At 38.5% G+C, this 21506-nt stretch overlaps 1 protein-coding gene across 15 annotated transcripts in view; it reads right to left on the reverse strand.

The window, feature by feature from the left end:
* UNC79 (unc-79 homolog, NALCN channel complex subunit) overlaps positions 1–21506 on the reverse strand; it is a 163360-nt gene that overhangs the window by 44785 nt on the left and 97069 nt on the right. For 14 of the 15 annotated variants that reach the window (XM_070753573.1, XM_070753485.1, XM_070753465.1 and 11 more), the window contains 7 exons: positions 14848–14964; positions 8533–8616; positions 6546–6648; positions 4547–4687; positions 3705–3743; positions 1665–1777; positions 1498–1583 (listed from right to left, as the gene is read on the reverse strand). In XM_070753573.1, coding sequence (XP_070609674.1) covers positions 1498–1583; positions 1665–1777; positions 3705–3743; positions 4547–4687; positions 6546–6648; positions 8533–8616; positions 14848–14964 — 683 coding nt within the window. The remainder of the gene's footprint in view (positions 1–1497; positions 1584–1664; positions 1778–3704; positions 3744–4546; positions 4688–6545; positions 6649–8532; positions 8617–14847; positions 14965–21506) is intronic. The other variant, XM_070753538.1, reaches the window with a different exon arrangement.

The following is a 21506-nucleotide window of genomic DNA, read 5'->3' on the forward strand; positions in this document are numbered from 1 at the left end:
TGTAAGGAAACAAGCAACCAAGTTACAGCCATGAAGTCATAAGTGGGCGTATATGGGTGATAGGGACAATGAGAAGACTAATAGTAATAGTAATGCAGCATTGGGGACTGTGTTGAGGGGATTATCCAGGTCCTATCAACTAGACAATGTCGTTTGGAGGGGCCTAGGGGGAGAGCCTTCTCTGTGGGAGCCCAAGCCCTCTGGAATCAGCTCTCCCTGGACTGCTCTCACCCTCCTCGCCTTTCCTAAGAGTTTGAAGACTCATTTATGCTGCCAGGCCTGGGACCATTAGATCTTGCCCCCTGGCCAATGAATGTGCTGAGAGAATGTGGAGTGAATGGAATGATTGTTTTTTATGCTTTTGGGGGGTTTAGATTTTTAATTAATTAATTGGATTCAAGATATTGAATTAATATTTGTGTATTATATGTTGTGAGCTGCCCCGAGTCCTCGGGGAGGGGCGGCATAGAAATCAATCAATCAATCAATCAATCAATCAATCAATCAATCAACCAAACAAATAAGTAAGTAAATAAGTAAATAAGAAATAAGTAATAAGTAAATAAGTAAATAAGTAAGTAAGTAAGTAAGCAAATAAATAAATAAATAAATAAATAGTTTAGCAGAGTGATGGTATTCAGGAAAAATCTGTTCTTGTGTCTAGTCGTTTCTATGTTATATTAAATACATCAATATATTGAAGAGATACTGTACATTTCTACCATGGATCAACCAAGCAATCAATATTTTATCTCAATGCTGGAGACTATGGGGATTTCGATTTTGAACAGTCTTCAATTCAACCAAGCAAGACAGAAACTATGAGTAATAGGGCTCTTTGGATCTGGAGACTTTTTATATTTAGTTCTGGATGGGGTTGCATTTGAATGGGATCTATTCTAGGAACCTGAAGCCCTGTTGATTTCAGGGCTTTATTCAAAAAATCTGTATACAATTGCAATATGATACATGCACTACAATAAACTACTTTCACTTCCATTCCCTTCCTAGCCTTGGCATTTGGCAATCACCTGTCTAAATGAAAGGGAACAATGTGGTAGTATGCTCCTTTGGAGTTTGTTCTATTATCAGATGGACATGAATGACCCTTTTCAAGAGTGAGAAAAGGATGTTTACTCCATCATAACTTGGACAACTTTTTTTCAATCCAGTCCTCATATCTCATTGCAATTTATCTGGGGTTCTGTGCTTCCTTCATTGTTCTTCTTCCTCCCTACCCAGATGTCTGCTGGTAAAGAAACAGACTTCACTAGCCAGCAATTTGAATAGCTTTTTGCAAAAGGGTTTGGAAATTAAACTAAGGGCTAGATGCAGTCTTATGGCAACAGAATGTCCACTCCTATGTTACACAATTGAACAAGCAAACTTTAGAATGGAAAACACACTCTATAACAGTAGAAAATTAAACACTTGTTCGATACAATTAATAGGAAAATGGTATCAAGAGTGAGCCTTAAAGAAGTAGAACAGACTGACCTCTAAGAGTTGGCTCAATGCAGCTATAGAACTTAGCTCACTGAAATCCATAAGAGAAGTGGCCAAGGTTCGTAAAAAGTTTCCATCTGCAAATGACAATTGTTTTAGTGGGATTTCATGTGAACATAATGCAGTCTCAGAAATAAATTATAAGGACAGCAAAGTACCCTTGATGTTGCTCTGAAACAGCTGTGGAAATATACCATTGGGAGCAAGCTGATGGAAAATGCAACGCAGAAACTGTTTTGCCACACCTGCAGCGTTTCCTGGAATCATCATACTGGGGGGTGGGGGTTAAAATAAAGGAAGAGAGAAAGGAGGAAAAAAATATTGTGAGCTTACTAAAATATTTCATCATGAAGTAACCAACAAGAACACAGATGGGCATTCATTAAGAATCAGATTATTTGTACTTTACAGCATGAAAGAAATAAGAACTAGGAAAAATAAAACAACAATCCTTTGTAAGATCTAATATAAAAAAACTATTGTTATTCAATCTAAATGGCAGCCATTACATCCATCAGTGTGAAGACATTTCCATAAAATAAAATTCTTTTTAATCCATACAAAGAAGTATAAAATAACCCTTCCATACAGTGCCAGAATGCCTTAGATGTCATACAAGCATAGATTTGGAGTTTTTCAGGGTTCTGAATCATATGGGTTGCCTAAATAAATAGAAAAGGCTTTCTGACCCAGATAGTGGAGAGGTCAGGTGAATATTTGTTCTTACTTTCTCAATCCTATTTTTGTGTTGATTAAACATATGTTAGATATCATATAGCTAGGCCATATAGGATGTTGTCCTATAAGCAGAACAGCACAGGTGTAATCTAATACTAATAATTTCCTATCATATGTTTTATATCACAACAAAATGCAGCGCTATACTGAATTTGTTCTCTATGAGGTAGGACATGTCATCAAACAGTAAATTATTACATTATCACAATCAAGAGATGTTGGTACCCTTTCTCAATGAGTATCTTATCCTTATGATGCACTTTTATGCACTTTTTTAAATTACTTATGTGTTGTGGTTGGCTCTGGCCCAGCTCCTGCCCCAAGGAATGTGGAGGTGGGTGTGGGGGAAACATCCACATGCCACAGGCCTGTTTTGCTCATGATAGAATCTCCCGACAAAGTCTCCTCTGACGAAGGAAGCGTGAGTGGCAGAGAAGAGTGGAGTTTGGCAGACAGCCCAGGAGGAGATCAATCATCCTTATCATCCCTGGATTCTGAACAAGAACTTATGACAGACCCATGCATGCGTAGAGTGATGCATAGGAGAGAACAACTGAAGGATTATTACAGGAGATGTGAGGCCACCTGTGGTTGGATGGGGGCTGCTGTAATTAGTGCTACAGATAAAAAGAACAGCGTGCTGATTTAGCCTAGTGGAATTTTATCTAATTCATAGTTTCGTCAAGATCGTGGTTTGGCTGTTTCCCTGTTCAAGATTGTGTGTGGACTTTCTGGACTTTGGAATTGGACTCAATTTCCCAGTTACTGGGTGAGAAATTGGATTGCATTTAACCTGTGCCTTGTGTGTACCAGAAAATCCCTTTGACATTTAAAAAAGGGAGTTTTTTCTTCTTTTCTGTTGATAAAGACTTTTGGTTTTCCTTCTATCGTGTGGTGTGTGTCTTTTTGGACCAATTACCCTGTAATTGCGGGCGGTTGGGACACGCCGACAGAACACTTATGATGTGCAATTACTGTGGAATGGCTCCTTTCTATGCCACTTAGAAACTCCAGACTACTGGAAATAAATCCATGACATTATTACTTCTCATGGCACAATTGTCACATAGACATGGGTAAAACTAAGTTATGAATTTTTCCTACATGATCTGAGACTCCAGATGTTATGTGACAAAAGACATCATGTTATATAGCTCCTAAATGAAATGTATACAAGGATATTCAGGAGTTCCCCCATTTTTTCCTAGGTAGCTCCCTATTTCTGTAATAGTTTATGAAAATATTAGATTTACTGTATACTGCAGTGCTTTGATCCAAAATTATTCATTTGTTTTTCATATTTCTAAATGGCCCATCTCTCTCAAAGAGGGGATCTATTAGGCATCTAATATCACTATTCAGTTTTGGTTCAAAATCAAATATTCATAAGAAATGTTTATACTTTTGTTTGATCTGTAGCCCTGTTGCAAAAAAAAAAAAAGATTATCATTATACTGTACCTTTCTGCTTGATTAGAAAAATTGGTACTTGAAGCCAACCTGGTGAGAGGGGAAAGACCAGGGGATGGGAAAGGAGAGAATTAAATAAAAATGTCATTTCCCCCCCCCTATAAAACAGTTGGAATTACTTATGCAATCAAATAACAATTGAGCTAAGATGACTTAGCTCAACAATCTTTTGTTAGACAAAAGCTGTCACAATGCTTTTGTAAAAGGGCTGTACTGGAGCACTCTCGAATAAATCTACTTCTCCTTATCACAAGAATAGAGAAGGGTGGTCTCGTTTGTCAATAGTCAATAGTATTTTCAATTAAAGCTGGGAGATTTCCTAGAATGGTAAGTTACGGATACCAACAGCAATCTAAATTCTTTCCTTTGCTGTTCCTCTTTTGTCAAAGGTATCAGTTTCTTATCTGCCCTTTGGCTTAAAGCACATATGCTGCCTGGTTAACCTGACACAAATCTTCCCTGTCCAGATAGCTCATTTAAAAATGTGCTTATCAAATATCAAGATGGTTTTCTGCGTCCTCCTTCACACAGAAAATGGTAGACATGGAAAAAAGCTTAAATGATGTGACCAATGTAATACCAACTCAGCCTTCTCCTTGGTATCAATCAGCTGGGTTGGACAAAGGAAGGAGCTGGATTGAGAAGCTTCAGATGGATCTACTTTCCCAAAGCATCTTTCATGCTTTCAGGGTTCATTCCATTCCATTTCATTTAGGGTTGTTCAAATAGTAGATCCATTAGAAATACAAAACAATGCTGAATTCTCTCTTTATTTGTAAGCCATTGATCTGTAGAAGGAAGAAAGACATGAGAAGAAAAATGAACATTTGTACCTTCCTACAGACTGCATAATATCCAGCAACAAAGGAGCAGCTAAATCTGGGCTGAGATGAATGAATGTGGAGAGGACTACTATGGCCAGACCCAGGGTTTCTTCATCATACTCCTCCAGGATGGCTCCGCAGTCATGGCATCTGTAAGAAAATTAGAGGACAAAATGCAATATTACTATATAAGAATCACATTACATTTGCTGCAGCTATTATTCCATAAGCGAGGGAATTATGGGTTGCAAGGAAGGGGACAAGTTAATTGTGCAACAGTAAGAAGCTTGTTTTTGATTCCTTCCAATTTTGGCCACTGAATGGGATGTAACTTGTGTACTGCCAAGAGATTACTTTCAAATTTCTGCCAAGGTTCTATAATGTCTGATCTTCAGGGACTTGTCTAATGCAGATGAGATGAGGCAGAATATTACTGACTGTATAAAAAGACTTGGAAAACCAGTACATCTTGGCCCAATGGGGATGTTTGGTTAATTTGATCAACCTCTCACTAATGTCTCCAACAGATTGTGATGTTTGAACTTAATAGGATTGTACGGACAATTTTCCTTTTCTAAAGCAGCAGGAGAAAATGCCAACAAGGTCATGAAAATCAATCTCATTTAGCCTGGTTTACTACCTGCTGCCAAAGCTTTTAGAAAACAACCAGACCAACTGACTGAAATAAATTAACCTTACAGGATATTTCTCCTTTATCAGCCATGCTCCCCCTTTCATTGCTGTTCCACCAACAAATTATGCAGTTAGGTAACCTTCATCATTAAATATTTTCTTCTTGTATTTAGTGGTACATAAAATGAGATAATGAAGCATTTATTTGACTCTGTCTAAAATGATAATCATTTTTTTTTCATTTTAGAAGTTCTGTCTTATCTTTCTATTAAAAATAATCAAGGAAGCTGACAGGCATGAAATAACTCAACAGCTCCTATTTATCACCACCTCTGAACTATCGCCAGATTTTTAGGTTGCTATCCAGCTATGGAAAGTAAAGGCCAAAATGGCCACAGTGGTGGTAGAAGCACTTGGAACTGTGACCCCTAAGTTGGGGAACAGACTCCAACAGATTCCAGAAACAACACTGCAGCTTTCTGTCCAGAAGTGTGCAGTGCTAAGAATAGCTAGGTTACTGTGTAGAACCCTCAAATTCCCAATCTTCTGGTGAAGGACCCGTGATTGAGGAAGACATATTCATCATAGGTCTCAGAAGGGAATTACAGACACAGATACACATACACAGCCAAACAGATCCTCCTAATCAGATGAGCTCCAAGTACGGAGTGTTTTTTCTTTCATTTAAAAATATATCAAGCACTTTCTTGATTTCCCTGTCTATTTAATTTTGGTTTTTAAAAATGTTTATTAATTTTTCCAATTTTTTTTAAAAACACATTTCGATAATTTAATACAGATCTATGCCCGATTTCTTATGTTTATTACATTTCTTATATCACCTCTATGGAGATACTGGATAGTGGATTGCTATCAGTTCAGGCAAACTGGTCTGAGCTGGGAGGAGCCCATCTCTGTGTCAAACTCAAGGCCCGAGCACCAGATCCAGCCTGGAGTGTGATTATTTCTGGTTTGCAGAGCTAACCCGGAATCAGCAGAGTGCCCTTGGTGGCCTCCTGTAGCCCTCTCCCAGGAAAAATTGAACTCAGGTGGGCCCTGCATGCCTCGGGCACCATTTTCAGCTGTAACGGCCTCCTGCAGCTTCCACCAGCAAAACTGGAGCTCTATTTTCATTGGCAGAAGGCTGGAGGCCATTATGCCTGAAAATAGGGCTTGGTGGGCATGCCCGGCCCACCTGAGCTCTGTTTTGGCTGGCAAAGGGTTAATGTTGACCTCGTCCAGGTTTCACTTCAATGACAAAATAATAATAATATAATTATTTTGCTGCTGTTATCACTGTCTTTAATAAATCAGCCTTTTAAGCTTATCATTGATCTCAAATGGCAAAAACAAGAAGAAATGTGAAACTGTTTACTTGTCTGTCATCATGGTCGGCTGGTCATCAATAAAATCTTCTGGTGCTGGTACAAACATACTAACAATGCTAGGTGCAGACAGCAAGCTTGATTTTGTGGCACCTGTAGAAAGAGGGAGAACATGCAAGAAAAAAAGAGAGATAAGAACTTCATGATAAATCAAAATTATTTATTTTTGTCTCATTTGATTACATATAAAGAACTACAATGCTTTAACTTTCAGAATTTAAACAATTGCTCCACTGAAGAAGCCTTGTAATATTTTCAACAGTATTTTTATTTATTTATCCAAGCTCCTAAAAACCACAAAACAAACAATCAAGAGGATGTAACAGTTTTCCTTTGCAATTTGTTTCAATTGGACAATTGGTTTTTCAACCTTCAGGTCAGGTCTCAAATGACCTGAAACATTTTTACTTCAAAGGAACAGCAAGGGCCAAAAAGTTTGCTCATCAAGAAATGGCAAAACATTTTCATTAAATCTCAAGAGTTGAAATTAATCTTAGTGTTGCTTGGCAGAGATCCATGAAAGTAAATTCATCATTTGTACGCAGAGTGTTTAGAAGCATAAGAAAAATACGCCATTACAAATAGGTCATTATTATACTGGAAGAATGCTTTAAGAAACCAAGAACAGGCTGACCTATATAATCTTATGGGAAAAATCAGACCTTTCTTTTTCTTTTTCTTGCTTTAACTCAGATTTTTAAAAGTTATCCTGAAGTTTACGCATTTAATATTTGAAGAAGAAAGGAATGCTAAAATATCTAAAGAAGCCATAATCAATGGTAATTGTACTGACATAATTTTGTATGTCCCAATTAAAAACAAGATTGCTAATTTTCCCTGTTTACTACTATTTTGCAATAATCTGAAATCATATATTCATTTGTGCTGCTAAAATGGGCAAAATAAGAATTTCAATCAGTGACTGATTTAAACAAAATATTTTTTGTTTATAAATATATTCTCCATAAGAAGCTGTCGATGATCCTGAGCTCTGCAATAGATTCTTGATCTTCAAACTGCTTTAATAACAGTAAGCATCCATTCTAAATCATATTGATGTAGAGGGCCTTCTCTGGGGCAACTCTGACCTTCTGGAACCAACACCCCCTAGAGATTCATACTGCCCCTGCTCTCCTGGCCTTTGCTGACAGGCCTGGGGCTGTTGAGCTTTAACACTCTGCTCTGGCCATAGCAGGACTGTGATATGAATGAGTGTGATTATAAAGCTTTACAGTTTTATAATTGGGCTTTAAAATTGTTTTTTTGTATTGTTGTTATATGTTGTGAACTGCCCTGAGTCTTCAGAGAAGGGCGGCATATAAATCCGATAGATAGATAGATAGATAGATAGATAGATAGATAGATAGATAGATAGATAGATAGATAGATAGATGATAGATAGATAGATAGATGATAGATAGATAGATAGATAGATAGATAGATAGATAGATAGATAGATAGATAGATAGGTAGGTAGATAGATAATAGAAATCGTGCCTCGCCCAAACTATTTATTTGTGTCATTGTTCTGGATATTTGTTAAGACATTATGTGGATGCATTATGCTTCATTCAAGCAGAAAACAGTTAATGCATGAAGATTGTGGTTGCATAACTAGGGTGGAAAGGCAAACATTTCAAAAGAATATATATTCTGCACGTTTAGACTGATTGATAATGAAAAAAAAATTCAAATTCTGTTACAGAAGTTAGAATACTTCTGTGTTTCAAGAATGAAAACAATTCAATTTCCTACTCTTTTGAAGAGAAATAAATCTTTTGTTAGCAATCATTGTAACAGAATACTGAGATGTATTTAATTTTCAAGTTCCTCCAGTTCAGATATAAAAACCATGCAGAGTAAATAAATTGTTTAGTTCAAAAAATATCAAGACCACAATTTCAATTTGTGTTAACCAGGAACCCTGGTGGTTAAATCTTCACAGTAAAATCACAGTTGAACAGACCCTAAACTAACCTCTTATTCTTAATGGTTGTCCCTCTAGGTCCGGATTTAGGCAAACTGAGACGTTGCACGGTCTCTTCCCATGCTGTATCTGTTCTGTATTTAGAAAGAGAACCCATTGGGTTTCATTAAAAATTGGCTGTGGGGCTATTCCAATAATAAATACATCAGCTGCACATCATAATTGAAAGACACAACTTCTGTAAACCAACTGGAAAATGAATAAATATTTAGAAACACAGGAAACTTTGATCAAAGAAAAAACATAAATACAGTGGTACCTCTACTTAAGAACTTAATTCGTTCTGTGACCAGGTTCTTAAGTAGAAAAGTTTGTAAGTAGAATCAATTTTTCCCACAGGAATCAATAGCAAATAATGCGTGCAAACCCATTAGGAAAGAAATAAAAGCTCGAAATTTGGGTGGGAGGAGAAGGAGGAAAAAGAGGAGGACAGTCGCTGCCCAGAATGAAGGGAACGTTTCTTTTCTCTGGGCGCTGACAAAGGTTTATTCCCTCTCCAAGCACCCAAAGAAAGGAAATGCTTTGTTCGCAGTGGACTGCCAAAGCCTCCTTAAGCACCACCGAAAGGCTCCTTTGGCAGCCCAGAAAATGCCGAGATGGCTCGGATGAAAGGGGGAATGGCAGGAAACTGGCCGAGCCTTTGTGCCACTCTCAAATGTCCTGGGAATTTTTTCTGTGTTCGGTTTCTTAAGTAAAAAATGGTTCTTAATAAGAGGCAAAAAAATCTTGAACACTCTGTCCTTATCTAGAAAGGTTCTTAAGTAATGTTCAAGATTTTTTTTGCCTCTTTTAAAGAACCATTTTCTACTTAAGAACCTGAGCCTGGAAAAATTTCCCAGGAAATTTGAGAGCGGCACGAAGGCCCAGCCAGTTTCCTGCCATTTCCCCTTTAATCCCGGCCATCTCGGGCTTTTCTGAGCTGCCAGAAGAGCCCTTTGGCTTCAGCCAAACCGAGGAGTCACCACAGTGAAGGAAAGGTGCCGGCTACAAAGCAAGCAAGCAAGTGGAGGGGGGAGCCCTTCAGCATGGGAAGGAAGAGGAAGCAGATAGCAGCAGCAGCCGCAGCAGCCGCTGCCTTTCGGTCAAAGGAGCAGGAGGTTTCCCATTCTTGCCCGCCTGGGTTCCACATTATATTGCACAATGCCATTGCAAATATTCATAATAAATACAATTCCTCATATAATTTTGCTATATGAAAAGGGTTAATTTATCAAAATGATTAAGTTAAATATCCATTTCTGATCCATAGATATCAAAATTTGATATAGGAAACATTTCAAGACTGAAATTATCCTAATGCTTCCATTCTATTGTTGAAGTCCCAGAGTTTTCTTGGCAGATAACTGCAGTTAAGCATCTGCTCTCTAAAAGTGCCAGAATCAATCAAACTGTAGGATCTTCAGTGAAGTGGGACACATTAGTATTTTTACAGAAAGTCAAATTATGTAATAAAGGAATATTGTAATTAGGAGATAGAGATTTCATATTTTATAGCCAGTATGTCTTCAGGAAATTTTCCTTGATGATATGGAAAGCTTGATAACCAGTTAACACATTTTTCCTATATTGCAGCTGAGTCAAAATGATAGATTTCTTTATTCAACATACTGTATACATTAAAAGCATAACAGTAGAATGGGAGTGTCTTTGGTGCTCTCTTGAGATTGGCTGTTTTCTTGCAGGCATTTTATTACCCAAACTAGATAACATCATCAGTGCTAGTAAGGAATGGGGTTTGCTCTCATGTATATTTTAGTGGCTTGACCTGTCAAAGTAAACTTCAAGGTTCTTTGGTTTGGCTGTTTACCATTAGCTTGTTTGGTAATTCCTTGATTGGGATATTGCTTACTTCTTCACTGTTATCTGGGTATTGATTGTTGGTGGGAAGGTATTTTGGTCTTTTTATTTTTTGGCTTGTTGATTATCTCTTTTGCACATTATGTACATTTTGTTTATATCAACCTGTGTATTGTTGGCTAATTTGTCAAAATGTCAGGTTTCTAGAAATTCCCTAGTGTTTTTAGACTTGACTTGATATAGGATGTCACAGTTTCCCAGTTGAAACTATACTTAACTTTATCCATACGTTATGAAATTAAAGAGTTTCCATCATATTTTCTGACTGCTACCTGATGTTCATGGATGCGTTCTATGTGTCTATGGATGTGTTCATACAATGGAATAGACTCTCCTAAAAGGTAGCAATGGTTTCCAAAGAGGTTGAATATAATTTATAATGCTGCCAATGGCTATCAATCATAAAGATTATATATATATATTTTCTGCAGTGAAAACAATTACTGCATTTTTCGGAGTATAAGATGCATTCTCCCACCCCCAAAAGTGGATGAAAATTTTGGAGTGTCTTATAGACCATATACAGGGTTGTTTTTGGCTTCCTAATCCCTCCGTGTGTTGCATTTTCACCCTCCCCAGCCCCCAGAAGCACTCTGCAGTGTTCTGCATGTCCCATTTTTGCTAAAAACAAGCCCATTTTCACCAAAAAGGGGCCTCTTTTGAGCCTGTAAATTGCTTCTGAGGGCTAGGGGGGTGAAAATGGGACTCACAGAAGCCAAATACTATTTTTTTCTTGTTTTCCTCCTCTATCTTATAGTTTGGTGCATCTTATAGTCTGAAAAATGTGGCAATCAGTGGAACAGCTTGCATCCCAAAGTTGTGGGTGCTCCATTACTGGAGATTTTAAAGAGAAGATTGGACAACCATTTGTCTGGAATAGTATAGCATCTCCTGCTTGAGAAGTTGACCTAGAAGGCTCCAAGGTCCTTTCCAACTCTGTTATTTTATATTCTGTATATAACATCAGCAACGATTTTGCTACTGTACTATTTCTTTGGAAACAGTGACAGAATGACTATCATGCTATGCTTTCAAGCATCCCTAAGCATCTAACTGACAAGTATAAATTATGAACGGATTCAGCATGATCCTCGTTATATCTAGAAACACTAATTGCATACCAGTTTTAAACAAAATTTACATAAATTAGCCATTTACAAAGAAATAGCTTTTCTATAAACATTATCGGTTTTTTTGCTGACATGGTGTCATGAACTTTCTTTACTATATTGGGAGTTTTTAGAATACCAATTCCATATGGCAAACAAAAACTGACTACTCTATGGGAACAGAACAACAACAAAAATAAATATACATATTAATATACACTTGTCTGTAAATAAAAATTATAAATGTTAATGACAATAGTATAAACAAGAATTATAATAACCATTAACAATGTGCATAAATATGAAGATATCCAGGATAATCAGCTAATGAACACCAATGGTAACACCCTAACATAAATAAAATTCACAACATGGCATCCATCTCACAATAATAATACAGTAATATCTCACTATTAAACATTAATGGTTATCAAGAAGATGACATTCACAGTTGTCCAAGGTCCTCAAAAACAATCCAGTTTTTATTATTTCTGTAAGACTGGCAGAATTAGGCAGAAATCTAACCATTACAGAAAAGTCATGCTATAATATCAAAGCCATGATAGAAGGACATCATTTACTGGCTTAAATCCTCCTTATCACATAGAAATGCATCATCCCCAAGAATTCCTTCCATGATTAAGAAATGAACACTCTAGTTCTATGTAAAGAAGTTTATTTAAACTTTATTTTATTATTGAAAATTATTTGGCGTCAAGCCATGTAGAGCTCTGTAAAAGAATACCTGTTGTTTGAATATATTAAAATATATTACATATATATTATATTTAAAGGCTTATTAGGGCTTTCACCACAGTTTATGTGTTCCTGGTGTTTTAGTGTGCCAGCAAGTGAGCTGTTCCAATCTGAACAATTGCAACTTATGGGTAATTTTCAGAAGTTCCTCCAGTTAGAATCCATTGGCATAATTTAATTGTGCAGTAATGAGAACATCAATTGATGTTATGAGGTTCGCACAACCTCATTAGAGATGAGGGTTGAGAATTAACCCATTAGCTGCAGTCTCTACCAGCCCATCTAGCAGTGCTTGAAAATCCAGGAGGATCATAAAACCACAGCAGATCCTTCAAGATTTGTGCTTCCCCTTCATTTTTAGCTTGTTTTGCCCTCCAGAAACCAAAATAAAACTTTATAAGCATTAACAATGTCGTAAAGTTCAACAGATCAATATGAGCTTTCTGTATAGTAATTTACCTGTACTGGTATCAATGGATAACCTTGACATTTGATATAGTTGTTCAAAAATACAGGAAAGAGTATAAACCTTGCAGCACTCCGTGTGTGAGCAGCTATTAGGTGCACCTCTTTTCCCATATACAAATAGAATTACTCAAGAGAGGTTTTCTTAATTTCCAATCTCGCGGTGATCAATATAATACTGAAAGCCACTGAGTGGTTAAGAAGGACTATAAAGGCACATTGCTCTATTTGACAAAGGTATCCCTTAATTAAGCCAATGCTGTTTCTGCCCCATGCCCAAGTTTGAATCCAGAGGGAAAAGAATCCATGTGATTTGTTTCTTCTGTGCAGCATTGTAGATAACTTTACCCTTTCCTCTTTACACCCATTTCATAAAAGAGAAAGTCAGACCTTGGGCAATAGTTGTCAACATTAGTCTAAGCCAGGGACGGCCTCTTGAATAAGTAACATAGAAACATAGAAACATAGAAGATTGACAGCAGAAAAAGACGTCACGGTCCATCTAGTCTGCCCTTATACTATTTCTTGTATTTTATCTTAGGATGGATATATGTTTATCCCAGGCATGTTTAAATTCAGTTACTGTGGATTTACCGACCACGTCTGCTGGAAGATTGTTCTAAGCACCTACTACTCTTTAAGTAAAATAATATTTTCTCACATTACTTCTAATATTTCTCCCAACTAACCTCAGATTGTGCCCCCTTGTTCTTGTGTGTTCACTTTCCTATTGAAAACACTTCTCTCCTGAACTTTATTTAACCCTTTAACTGTTTTGATCATGTCCCTCCTTTCCCTTCTATCCTCCAGACTATATAGATTGAGTTCATTAAGTCTTTCCTGATAAGTTTTATGCTTAAGACCTTCCACCATTTTTGTAGCCTGTCTTTGGACCCATTCAATTTTATCAATATCTTTTTGTAGGTGAGGTCTCCAGAACTGAACACAGTATTCCAAATGTGGTCTCACCAGCACTCTATACAGTGGGATCACAACTTACAAGTACAGGAAGTCTTCAATTGACAACTATTTATTTGGTAGCCATTCATGGATACAAAGGCACTGAAAAAAAGTTACATGACCATTTTTCACACTTATGTCTGTTGCAGAATCCTCACAGTTATGTGATCAAAGTTCAAATGCTTGGTAACTGGTTCATATTTATGATGGTTTTCAGGGTCCTGGTGTCATGTGATCACCTTTTTGCAATCTTCTGGCAAGAAGATGGGGAATGGGGAAGCCAGATTCGCTTTACAATTAGGTTCCTAACTTAGCAACTGCAATGATTCACTTACGCATTGTGGCAAGAAAGATCATAAACTGGAGCAAAACTGACTTAACAATTGTTTCACTTAGCAACATAAATGTTGTGCTCCATTGTGGTTGAAAGTTGAGGACTACCCATAGTGTACCAGAGCCTCCTTTAAGAGGTGATACCTCCACACACTCTGATCAACTTCATAAAACCAGTCATGTGCCCCCCCCAAAGAACCAGGAAGAGCATGGACTAACTCCCACATAGCAAATAAAAATCTAAAAAACCCCACACTAGACAATGCCCCATCCACTAGTTCAGAGTCCATAGAATAAAAAGGACCCCATCTAATATCACAAAGTTCCAATCACCATTGCAGACTTTGTCCATGAAAATCTAAGGGAGCTACACAGTCAGACATGGAAATCAGCATCAATGTAGTATTAATTGGATTTATATTATTGTTCTGTTTTTGTATAGGCTGTGAGCCGTCCCGAGTCCTCGGAGAGGGGCGGCATACAAATCCAATTAAATGAATGAATGAATGAATGAATGAATGTTTGAATGAATGAATGAATGAATGAATGTAATGTACTTTCTCTTTGAATGCCCTATCCAAGGGTTTCTTAACAGGGCCACTTTAAGTTGTGTTGATTTTGCAAGTTACATATCTTAAAGGGGCTCATTTTGAGAAACCCTGGCTTATCCTATGTTCCTCACTAAAACTCTCCTGAGCCATTGTTACTGAAATTAGCTTACCCTTCCCGTTCCTGTGTATCCTATCTTCACAAAACAGGTGCCAGTTCCACTCACAACCTCATTTCATCATCTCACCTTCATTTTCTGCAATGTGAAATACTTACCATTGTCCCATGTGCTAATATTATGAGGGGCACTAGATTGATGTTCCAGCTGCCTCTTCATCAACTGATTCATGGTCAGTGCTCCCAAAGAACCTCTTTTCATCTGTCGGAACTGAGCTGCAAGTCAGAAGTTAATACATGTTTATAATTTTCAGTAGTATTTATGTTGTTTACAATTATCAGCTTGTTTTTCTACTTTTCTACTCTGTAATTTTCTACTCTACTCTAACTTTTCTACTCTGTAATATAGCTCTATACACATTCACCCAATGGAGTTTAATGAAGTGTGCTCCAAAGGGGATGATGATTGTCAAACAGATCTACAATTGTACCTGCAATTTTATTTCTCTCCCTCAATTTGCTCTAGATTATGAGGATAATCTTTGGATTCATAGGGCATCTTACTGATGAATATCACACTGAAAATATTTCAATATATTTTTTGTATAAAGGGCTCGAGACTGACTCAGTCTTCCATCCTTTCGAGGTTGGTAAAATAAGGATCCAGATTTTTAGGGGCAATATGCTGATGTTGAGAACTGCTAAGAGAGTACTGTAAAAGCCCTGTGGAACAATATATGTCTAAATGTCATTGCTATTGCTATTTGTTTCGATCTTTAATACTCCAAAGCATTTTTAAAATGTAAGATTGATCCTGAATTGTAAAATGGATTAAAATTCCATTTCCAATTGATATGATTTTTCATTTTAAAAATGTTTGTCAACATCAAATTAGAGAATAAAATAACTTTCTTCTCTAGTGCTATGCTTAAACAAATTTATTACCCACAGAATTTACCAACAAAGTGCACCAATTAAAATTTTAGAGCAGACATTCCTGCTTTGTGCATAAATTGTTGCAAAAACAGAGGAAATTAGTTATTTTTTAACTTATTTTATTTATTTATTTAAAACATTTATATAGCTGCCTATCCTCCAAACAACTCTTGGCAGCTCCCAAGCAAAAGTTAAAACAATATATAAAATCACATTGAAACTATAAAACTAAACAGTTTAAAGAATTATAAACAACAGAGACTGGGCACCAAGTCAGTCTTTTAAAGTGCCAATATACACTCTTACAAAATTCTAGCTTTTATAGTGGAAATTAAGCCCTTCCTGGTATTTTCTTCTGCATGAAAGCATTAACTTTGAAAATTTCTATATTTATCTTTAAGTTTGATTTTAAATATTGGAGTTGGAGGGGTAAAATTATTGAAAAATCTTTCATTACCATTTAACAACCAATAAGGTATATACAGATTTCTGATCAAATTGTTTTCTCCATTTTATTCTTTTTTAATTTATTTCTACCTATTTTATTATTTTATTGAGATTATTTTTCCCTATGAGTTATTTCTAAAACTGGTCTGCAAGTCTATACTTGCTGTGTGCTACTTTAACATGCTTTACCTGGTACTGAAAATGTAGACGTGATTTTCTCTCCCTAAGCATCTCACTTCTAATCAAGTAGAAAATATTAATTTTAGTTTAAAATTGAAATTAGCAAAAAAACGGAAGCATTCTTATTAGGTATTATTGATCAAAAGATGAAAAACCCCCCAATATTATTTAACACTACATATTTTAACAGCAGCCAGAATCTTAATCGCACAACTTTAGAAACATAAAGAATTACCGGATGATTTTATGTTGATAAAGAAAATATGGACTGACGCTTAAAATAAATAACAAAGAACACTCTGAGTATTATAAAACTTGGAACATTTTTTTATGAGTGGTTATAAACAAGAAAAAAAATAAAATTGAGATATATATATGAAATAGATGTAAAATAAAAGGGAGGAATCCATATAAGTAATTAACCCTTAGAGATGAATTATGAATGATTTGATGTATATGAAATGTATTATTATACCTTTGATTGACTATAGGCGGTTGAAAGCATAACAAATATGTAAATTAAGCAAATAACAGAAATTATTTTCTTTTTTATGTTACCATTCGTATTAGCCATTGAATTAACTATTTATTTGTTATGTTTAATGGATATGTATAAATTGATTAATTAAGAGATGGACTTTCTCCTTTTCTTTTATCTTTTTCTGTTCTTGTTTCTTTTTCTTTTTTTATATGTTATATTCTATGTTTTTAATGTTTTCTATGTTTTTTAAATACAAATACTTCAATAAAAAAAAATTTTTTTGAAGAAAATATTAATGTTCACTGTGGTAATAATTCAGTTCAAGCAGGAAAAACAGGAAAAGGTTTTAAAACAGGAAAAAGATTTAAAAGTGTGGAAAAGAGAACTAAATGCAAAAAAGAAAAATCTATTGGTTTTCCTGAATGACATAGAATTGTTGAAAATATAAAGGGTACTGCATTCCTTGCAAATTTCAGCCTAACAGAGTTGGAAGGGACCTTGCAGGTCTAGTCCAGTGTTTTTCAACCAGTGTGCCGTGGCACACTAGTGTGCCGCGAGACATGGTCAGGTGTGCCACGAAGCTCAGAGAGAAAGAAAACAAGAGAGAGAGAAAGAAAGAGAGAAAGAAAGCAAGAGAGAGAGAAAGCAAGAGAGAAAGAAAGCAAGAGAGAGAGAAAGAAAGAAAGAAAGAGAGCAAGAGAGAGAGAGAGAGAACAAGAGAGAGAGAGAAAGCAAGAGAGAGAGAAAACAAGAGAAAGAAAGAGAGAGAGAAAGAGAGAGAGAAAGAGAGAGAAAGAAAGCAAGAGAGAGAAAGAAAGCAAGAGAGAGAGAGAAAGAGGGACGGAAGGAGAGAGAGAGAAAGACATAGAGGGAGGGAGGGAGAGAGAAAGAGCAAAAAAGAGAGGAAGGAAGAGAAAGAAAGAGGGATGGAGAGAGAGAGAAAGAAAGAGGAAGAAAGGGAGAGAAAGAAGGAGGGAGAAAGAAATACAGTGAAGGGGAGGAAGAGAGAGAGAGAGAGAATTTTTTTGTCCAAACTTTTTTTAGCCCCCCCCCCCCGCTCAATGTGCCCCAGGGTTTCGTAAATGTAAAAAATGTGCCGCGGCTCAAAAAAGGTTGAAAATCACTGATCTAGTCCAACCTCCTGCCCAAGCAAGGGACCCTTACATCTCCCTCTACCTAGAATCAAACTCACAACTGCCTGATTATGAAACCAGAGTTCCACCTGAGATTGCAGTATCTCACACTGATCTGGATTAGGAAAAAACCTAAAAGGAGTTTCCCATTAATCAAATTTTTTCAACTTTGGTAACTTTAAGTTTCATGAATTTCAACTTGCAGAATTCTCCAGGCAGCACTTCTGACGAATTCTGGGAGTTGATGTCCACATATCTTAAAATCGTTAAGGTTGAGAAACACTGCTTTGGATATTCCTGCATCCTCCATGCATGTACATTTGAATCAGGAAAGGACATGGTTAGGTATGCCATCAGTGTATGTGGTAATTACTGAAATATAGCTATCTTGCGCAACAGTAGGACCGTTGTAGCTACCTGAACGGTCTTCTCGCTGCACTGGAAGGAGAGTCCAACATGGGTAGTTTACCAATCCTATTGATAGAGACTGAGTTAAATATTTACATATTAATTGAGTACCGCCCCCTTGTATCCCCCATGAGCTCAGTTTTAAAAACGAAGACAATGTAAGAGGATAACCAATTTTTATTGTCAACTATCAAATGAAACAATTTCCCCCCCAACTCCGGCGTTCCTGAACCTAGCAGTGCCAGGTGGGTTTGGACTCTCCTTCCAGTGCAGCGAGAAGACCGTTCAGGTAGGTACAATGGTCCTTCTCCACTGCATCTGGAGGGAGAGTCCAACATGGGATATGCCAAAGATTAAGGCCCATGGGAGGGAGAAGGTCTTATCAGGGACGTCGGGGAAGAACAAACTCGTTGCAAAACACGTCTTCCAAATGCTGCGTCCGCTGAGGCAAAAGAATCCAACTTATAATGTTTAATAAAGGTTGAAGGAGCCGCCCAGGTTGCGGCTTTGTAAATATCTTCTATGGATGCTTGCGTGGACCAGGCCGTTGATGCGGCCGCACTCCGTGTCGAGTGACCTGTCAACCCTAGTGGTGGGGTCTGGTCCCTAGCTTTGTAAGCTTCCGTGATACAGTCTTTAAGCCAACGGCTAATAGATTTAGAAGACAGTCCGAGTCCCATCTTATGTTGCGAGAATGAAATGAACAACTGTTCAGATTTCCTGAACGTTTCTGTCCGTCTGATGTAGATCTTCAGAGCTCGCCTGACGTCTATTTTGTGCCATCTCAATACAGATGGGTGGTTTCCATGAGTACAAAAATCAGGAAGTATCAGTTCCTGTTTCCTATGAAATACAGTATTCACCTTGGGAATAAAGGTGGGATCCAGTCTTAGTACGACTCTGTCCGGATAAAAGATACAGAGATCTGGCCTAACTGATAGGGCCGCAATTTCAGACACTCTACGTGCTGAGGTTATTGCCACCAGGAATGCCGTTTTAATGGAAAGTAATCTGAGTGAGATGGATCTCAAGGGCTTGAACGGTGGTTTCGTTAATGCTCTGAGTACCAAGGCAAGGTCCCATGACAGGAACCTTCGGACTGGAGGGCTGTGTTTGTTTATGGCCCCTCATAAGAAGTCTCTTACCCACGGGTGAAAGGCTAACGAACGTGCCTCTGGAACTTGTATCATAGTTGCGAGGGCTGCCACCTGCCTCTTTAGGGTATTAGGGACTAAGCCCCACTCTATTCCCGTATGCAGAAACTCCAACACTGCAATCACTGATGCTTCCTTCGGGTTCAAATGAAGCCGTTCACAGAATTTACAGAAAGCTTGCCAAGTCGCTTGGTAAATCCTTGACGTAGATGGACGTCGCGCTGCTTGCATTGTATCTATGACCTTCTCTGGTAACTTTTGTTGTTTCAGTCTGCTCCACTCAAGTGCCACACGGTTAGATGCAGCCACTGGGGATCCGGATGTTGTAGATTCCCCTGACTGAGGGAGATGACCCGGTCCGGAATTCTCCACGGAGATGACACCGATAGTGCCACCAGGTCGGAGAACCACGGGCGGCGGGGCCAGCGCGGGGCCACCAACAGCACTTCTGCTCTCTCCTCCAGAATCTTTTCCACCACTCTGGGGCTTGTCGGAGGGAAGGCGTAGAGCAGGCCAGGTGGCCAAGGGGAAAGCAGGGCGTTGACCCCCTCTGCTTCTGGTTCCGGAAAGCGTGTGTAGAACCTGGGGAGCTGAGCATTGCGCTGGCTCACAAACAGGTCTACCAGAGGAGTCCCGAATCTTTGAGTCATCTGTTGAAAAAGTGATGGGTCCAATCTCCATTCTGACGGATCCAGAATGGTCCTGCTCAACCAGTCTGCCTGGGTATTGTTGACGCCAGCAATGTGTTCGGCCGTCAAGGATGCCAAGTGGTTCTCGGCCCAATTGAAGAGGCAATTGGTCTCTACCATAAGGCATAGTGACCTCGTGCCACCTTGGTAGTTCAGATGGGCCCTGGTTGCGACATTGTCCATCAGGACCCATACGTGTCTGTCCTGCACAAGTGGGGCAAATGTTCGTAGGGCCAGGAAGACTGCCCTTAACTCGAGGAAATTTATATTGATCGGGTCCAAGTCGTTGGGTGACCAGAGTCCCTGAGCCATGTGATGCCCAATGTGTGCACCCCACCCTAACAGACTGGCATCGGTCATAAGGGTTATCGGATCCTGTAGACGGAAGGGAGAGCCCTTGCTTAGGGCTTGTGATGTCCACCATTTCAAGGAGTCTTTGACTGTCCGTGGGACATGAACCTTTTTGCCGCAGTGGCTCGTCTTGGTCCTCTGAGTGGGAAGTAAGAACCACTGTAGATCTCGGATATGGTGTCTGGCCCAAGGAACGATGCCGATGGCTGACACCAAGGTCCCCAGAATTTTGGATAACAGTGCCAGTGGAACTCTCCTGATGCGCTGTATGCTGGAGATCAGGCGGCGTATGGTGAGTTGTCTCTCCGGAGAGAGGGATACCGTGTTCGCCAAAGTGTCTATGACTGATCCCAAATGTAGCAATCTGGTGGTGGGAGACAGTTGACTTTTCTCCATATTGATTGTAAAACCGTGAGATTCCAGTATTTGTACAGTCGTGTCCAAATCTGTTCTGGCTCTCGATGGGGACCTGGACAATATAATTATGTCGTCCAGGTAGGCCATCAGCCGGATTGACTGCTGTCGAAGATCTGCAGTCAAAATGTCCAACAGTTTGGTGAAGGTTCGCGGGGCTGATGACAGGCCGAAAGGCATGGCTCTGTACTGAAAATGCCTCCCCTCGGAACAGAAGCGGAGGAACCTCCGATGTCTGGGATGAATGGGGACATGCAGGTATGCTTCCTTTAGATCTATGGATGTTAATAGATCCTGGGATCGTATGGATGCTATAATTGTCTGTAAGGAGTGCATTCGAAACCTCCTGTCCTTGATTAAAACATTCAGTTGTTTTAGATTCAGTATTAGTCGGCATCCTCCTGAGGCCTTGGGTACTATAAAGATCACTGAATAGAACCCCTTGCCTTCTTCCTGCCAGGGTACCGGCTCTATGGCGTGAATGTCCAATAGACGTTTGATCTCCTCGCGGAGTTGCAGCCTCTTTTGCAAGTCCCGTATTACGGGGCAATGGTTGGGTGGAGGTTGAATAAATTCCAACCGGAGTCCCTGTGAAACAGTGGCCAAGGCCCATTTGTCGGATGAC

This window comes from Erythrolamprus reginae, chromosome 1, assembly GCF_031021105.1.
Source record: "Erythrolamprus reginae isolate rEryReg1 chromosome 1, rEryReg1.hap1, whole genome shotgun sequence".
Classification (NCBI taxonomy): Eukaryota; Metazoa; Chordata; class Lepidosauria; order Squamata; family Dipsadidae; genus Erythrolamprus; species Erythrolamprus reginae.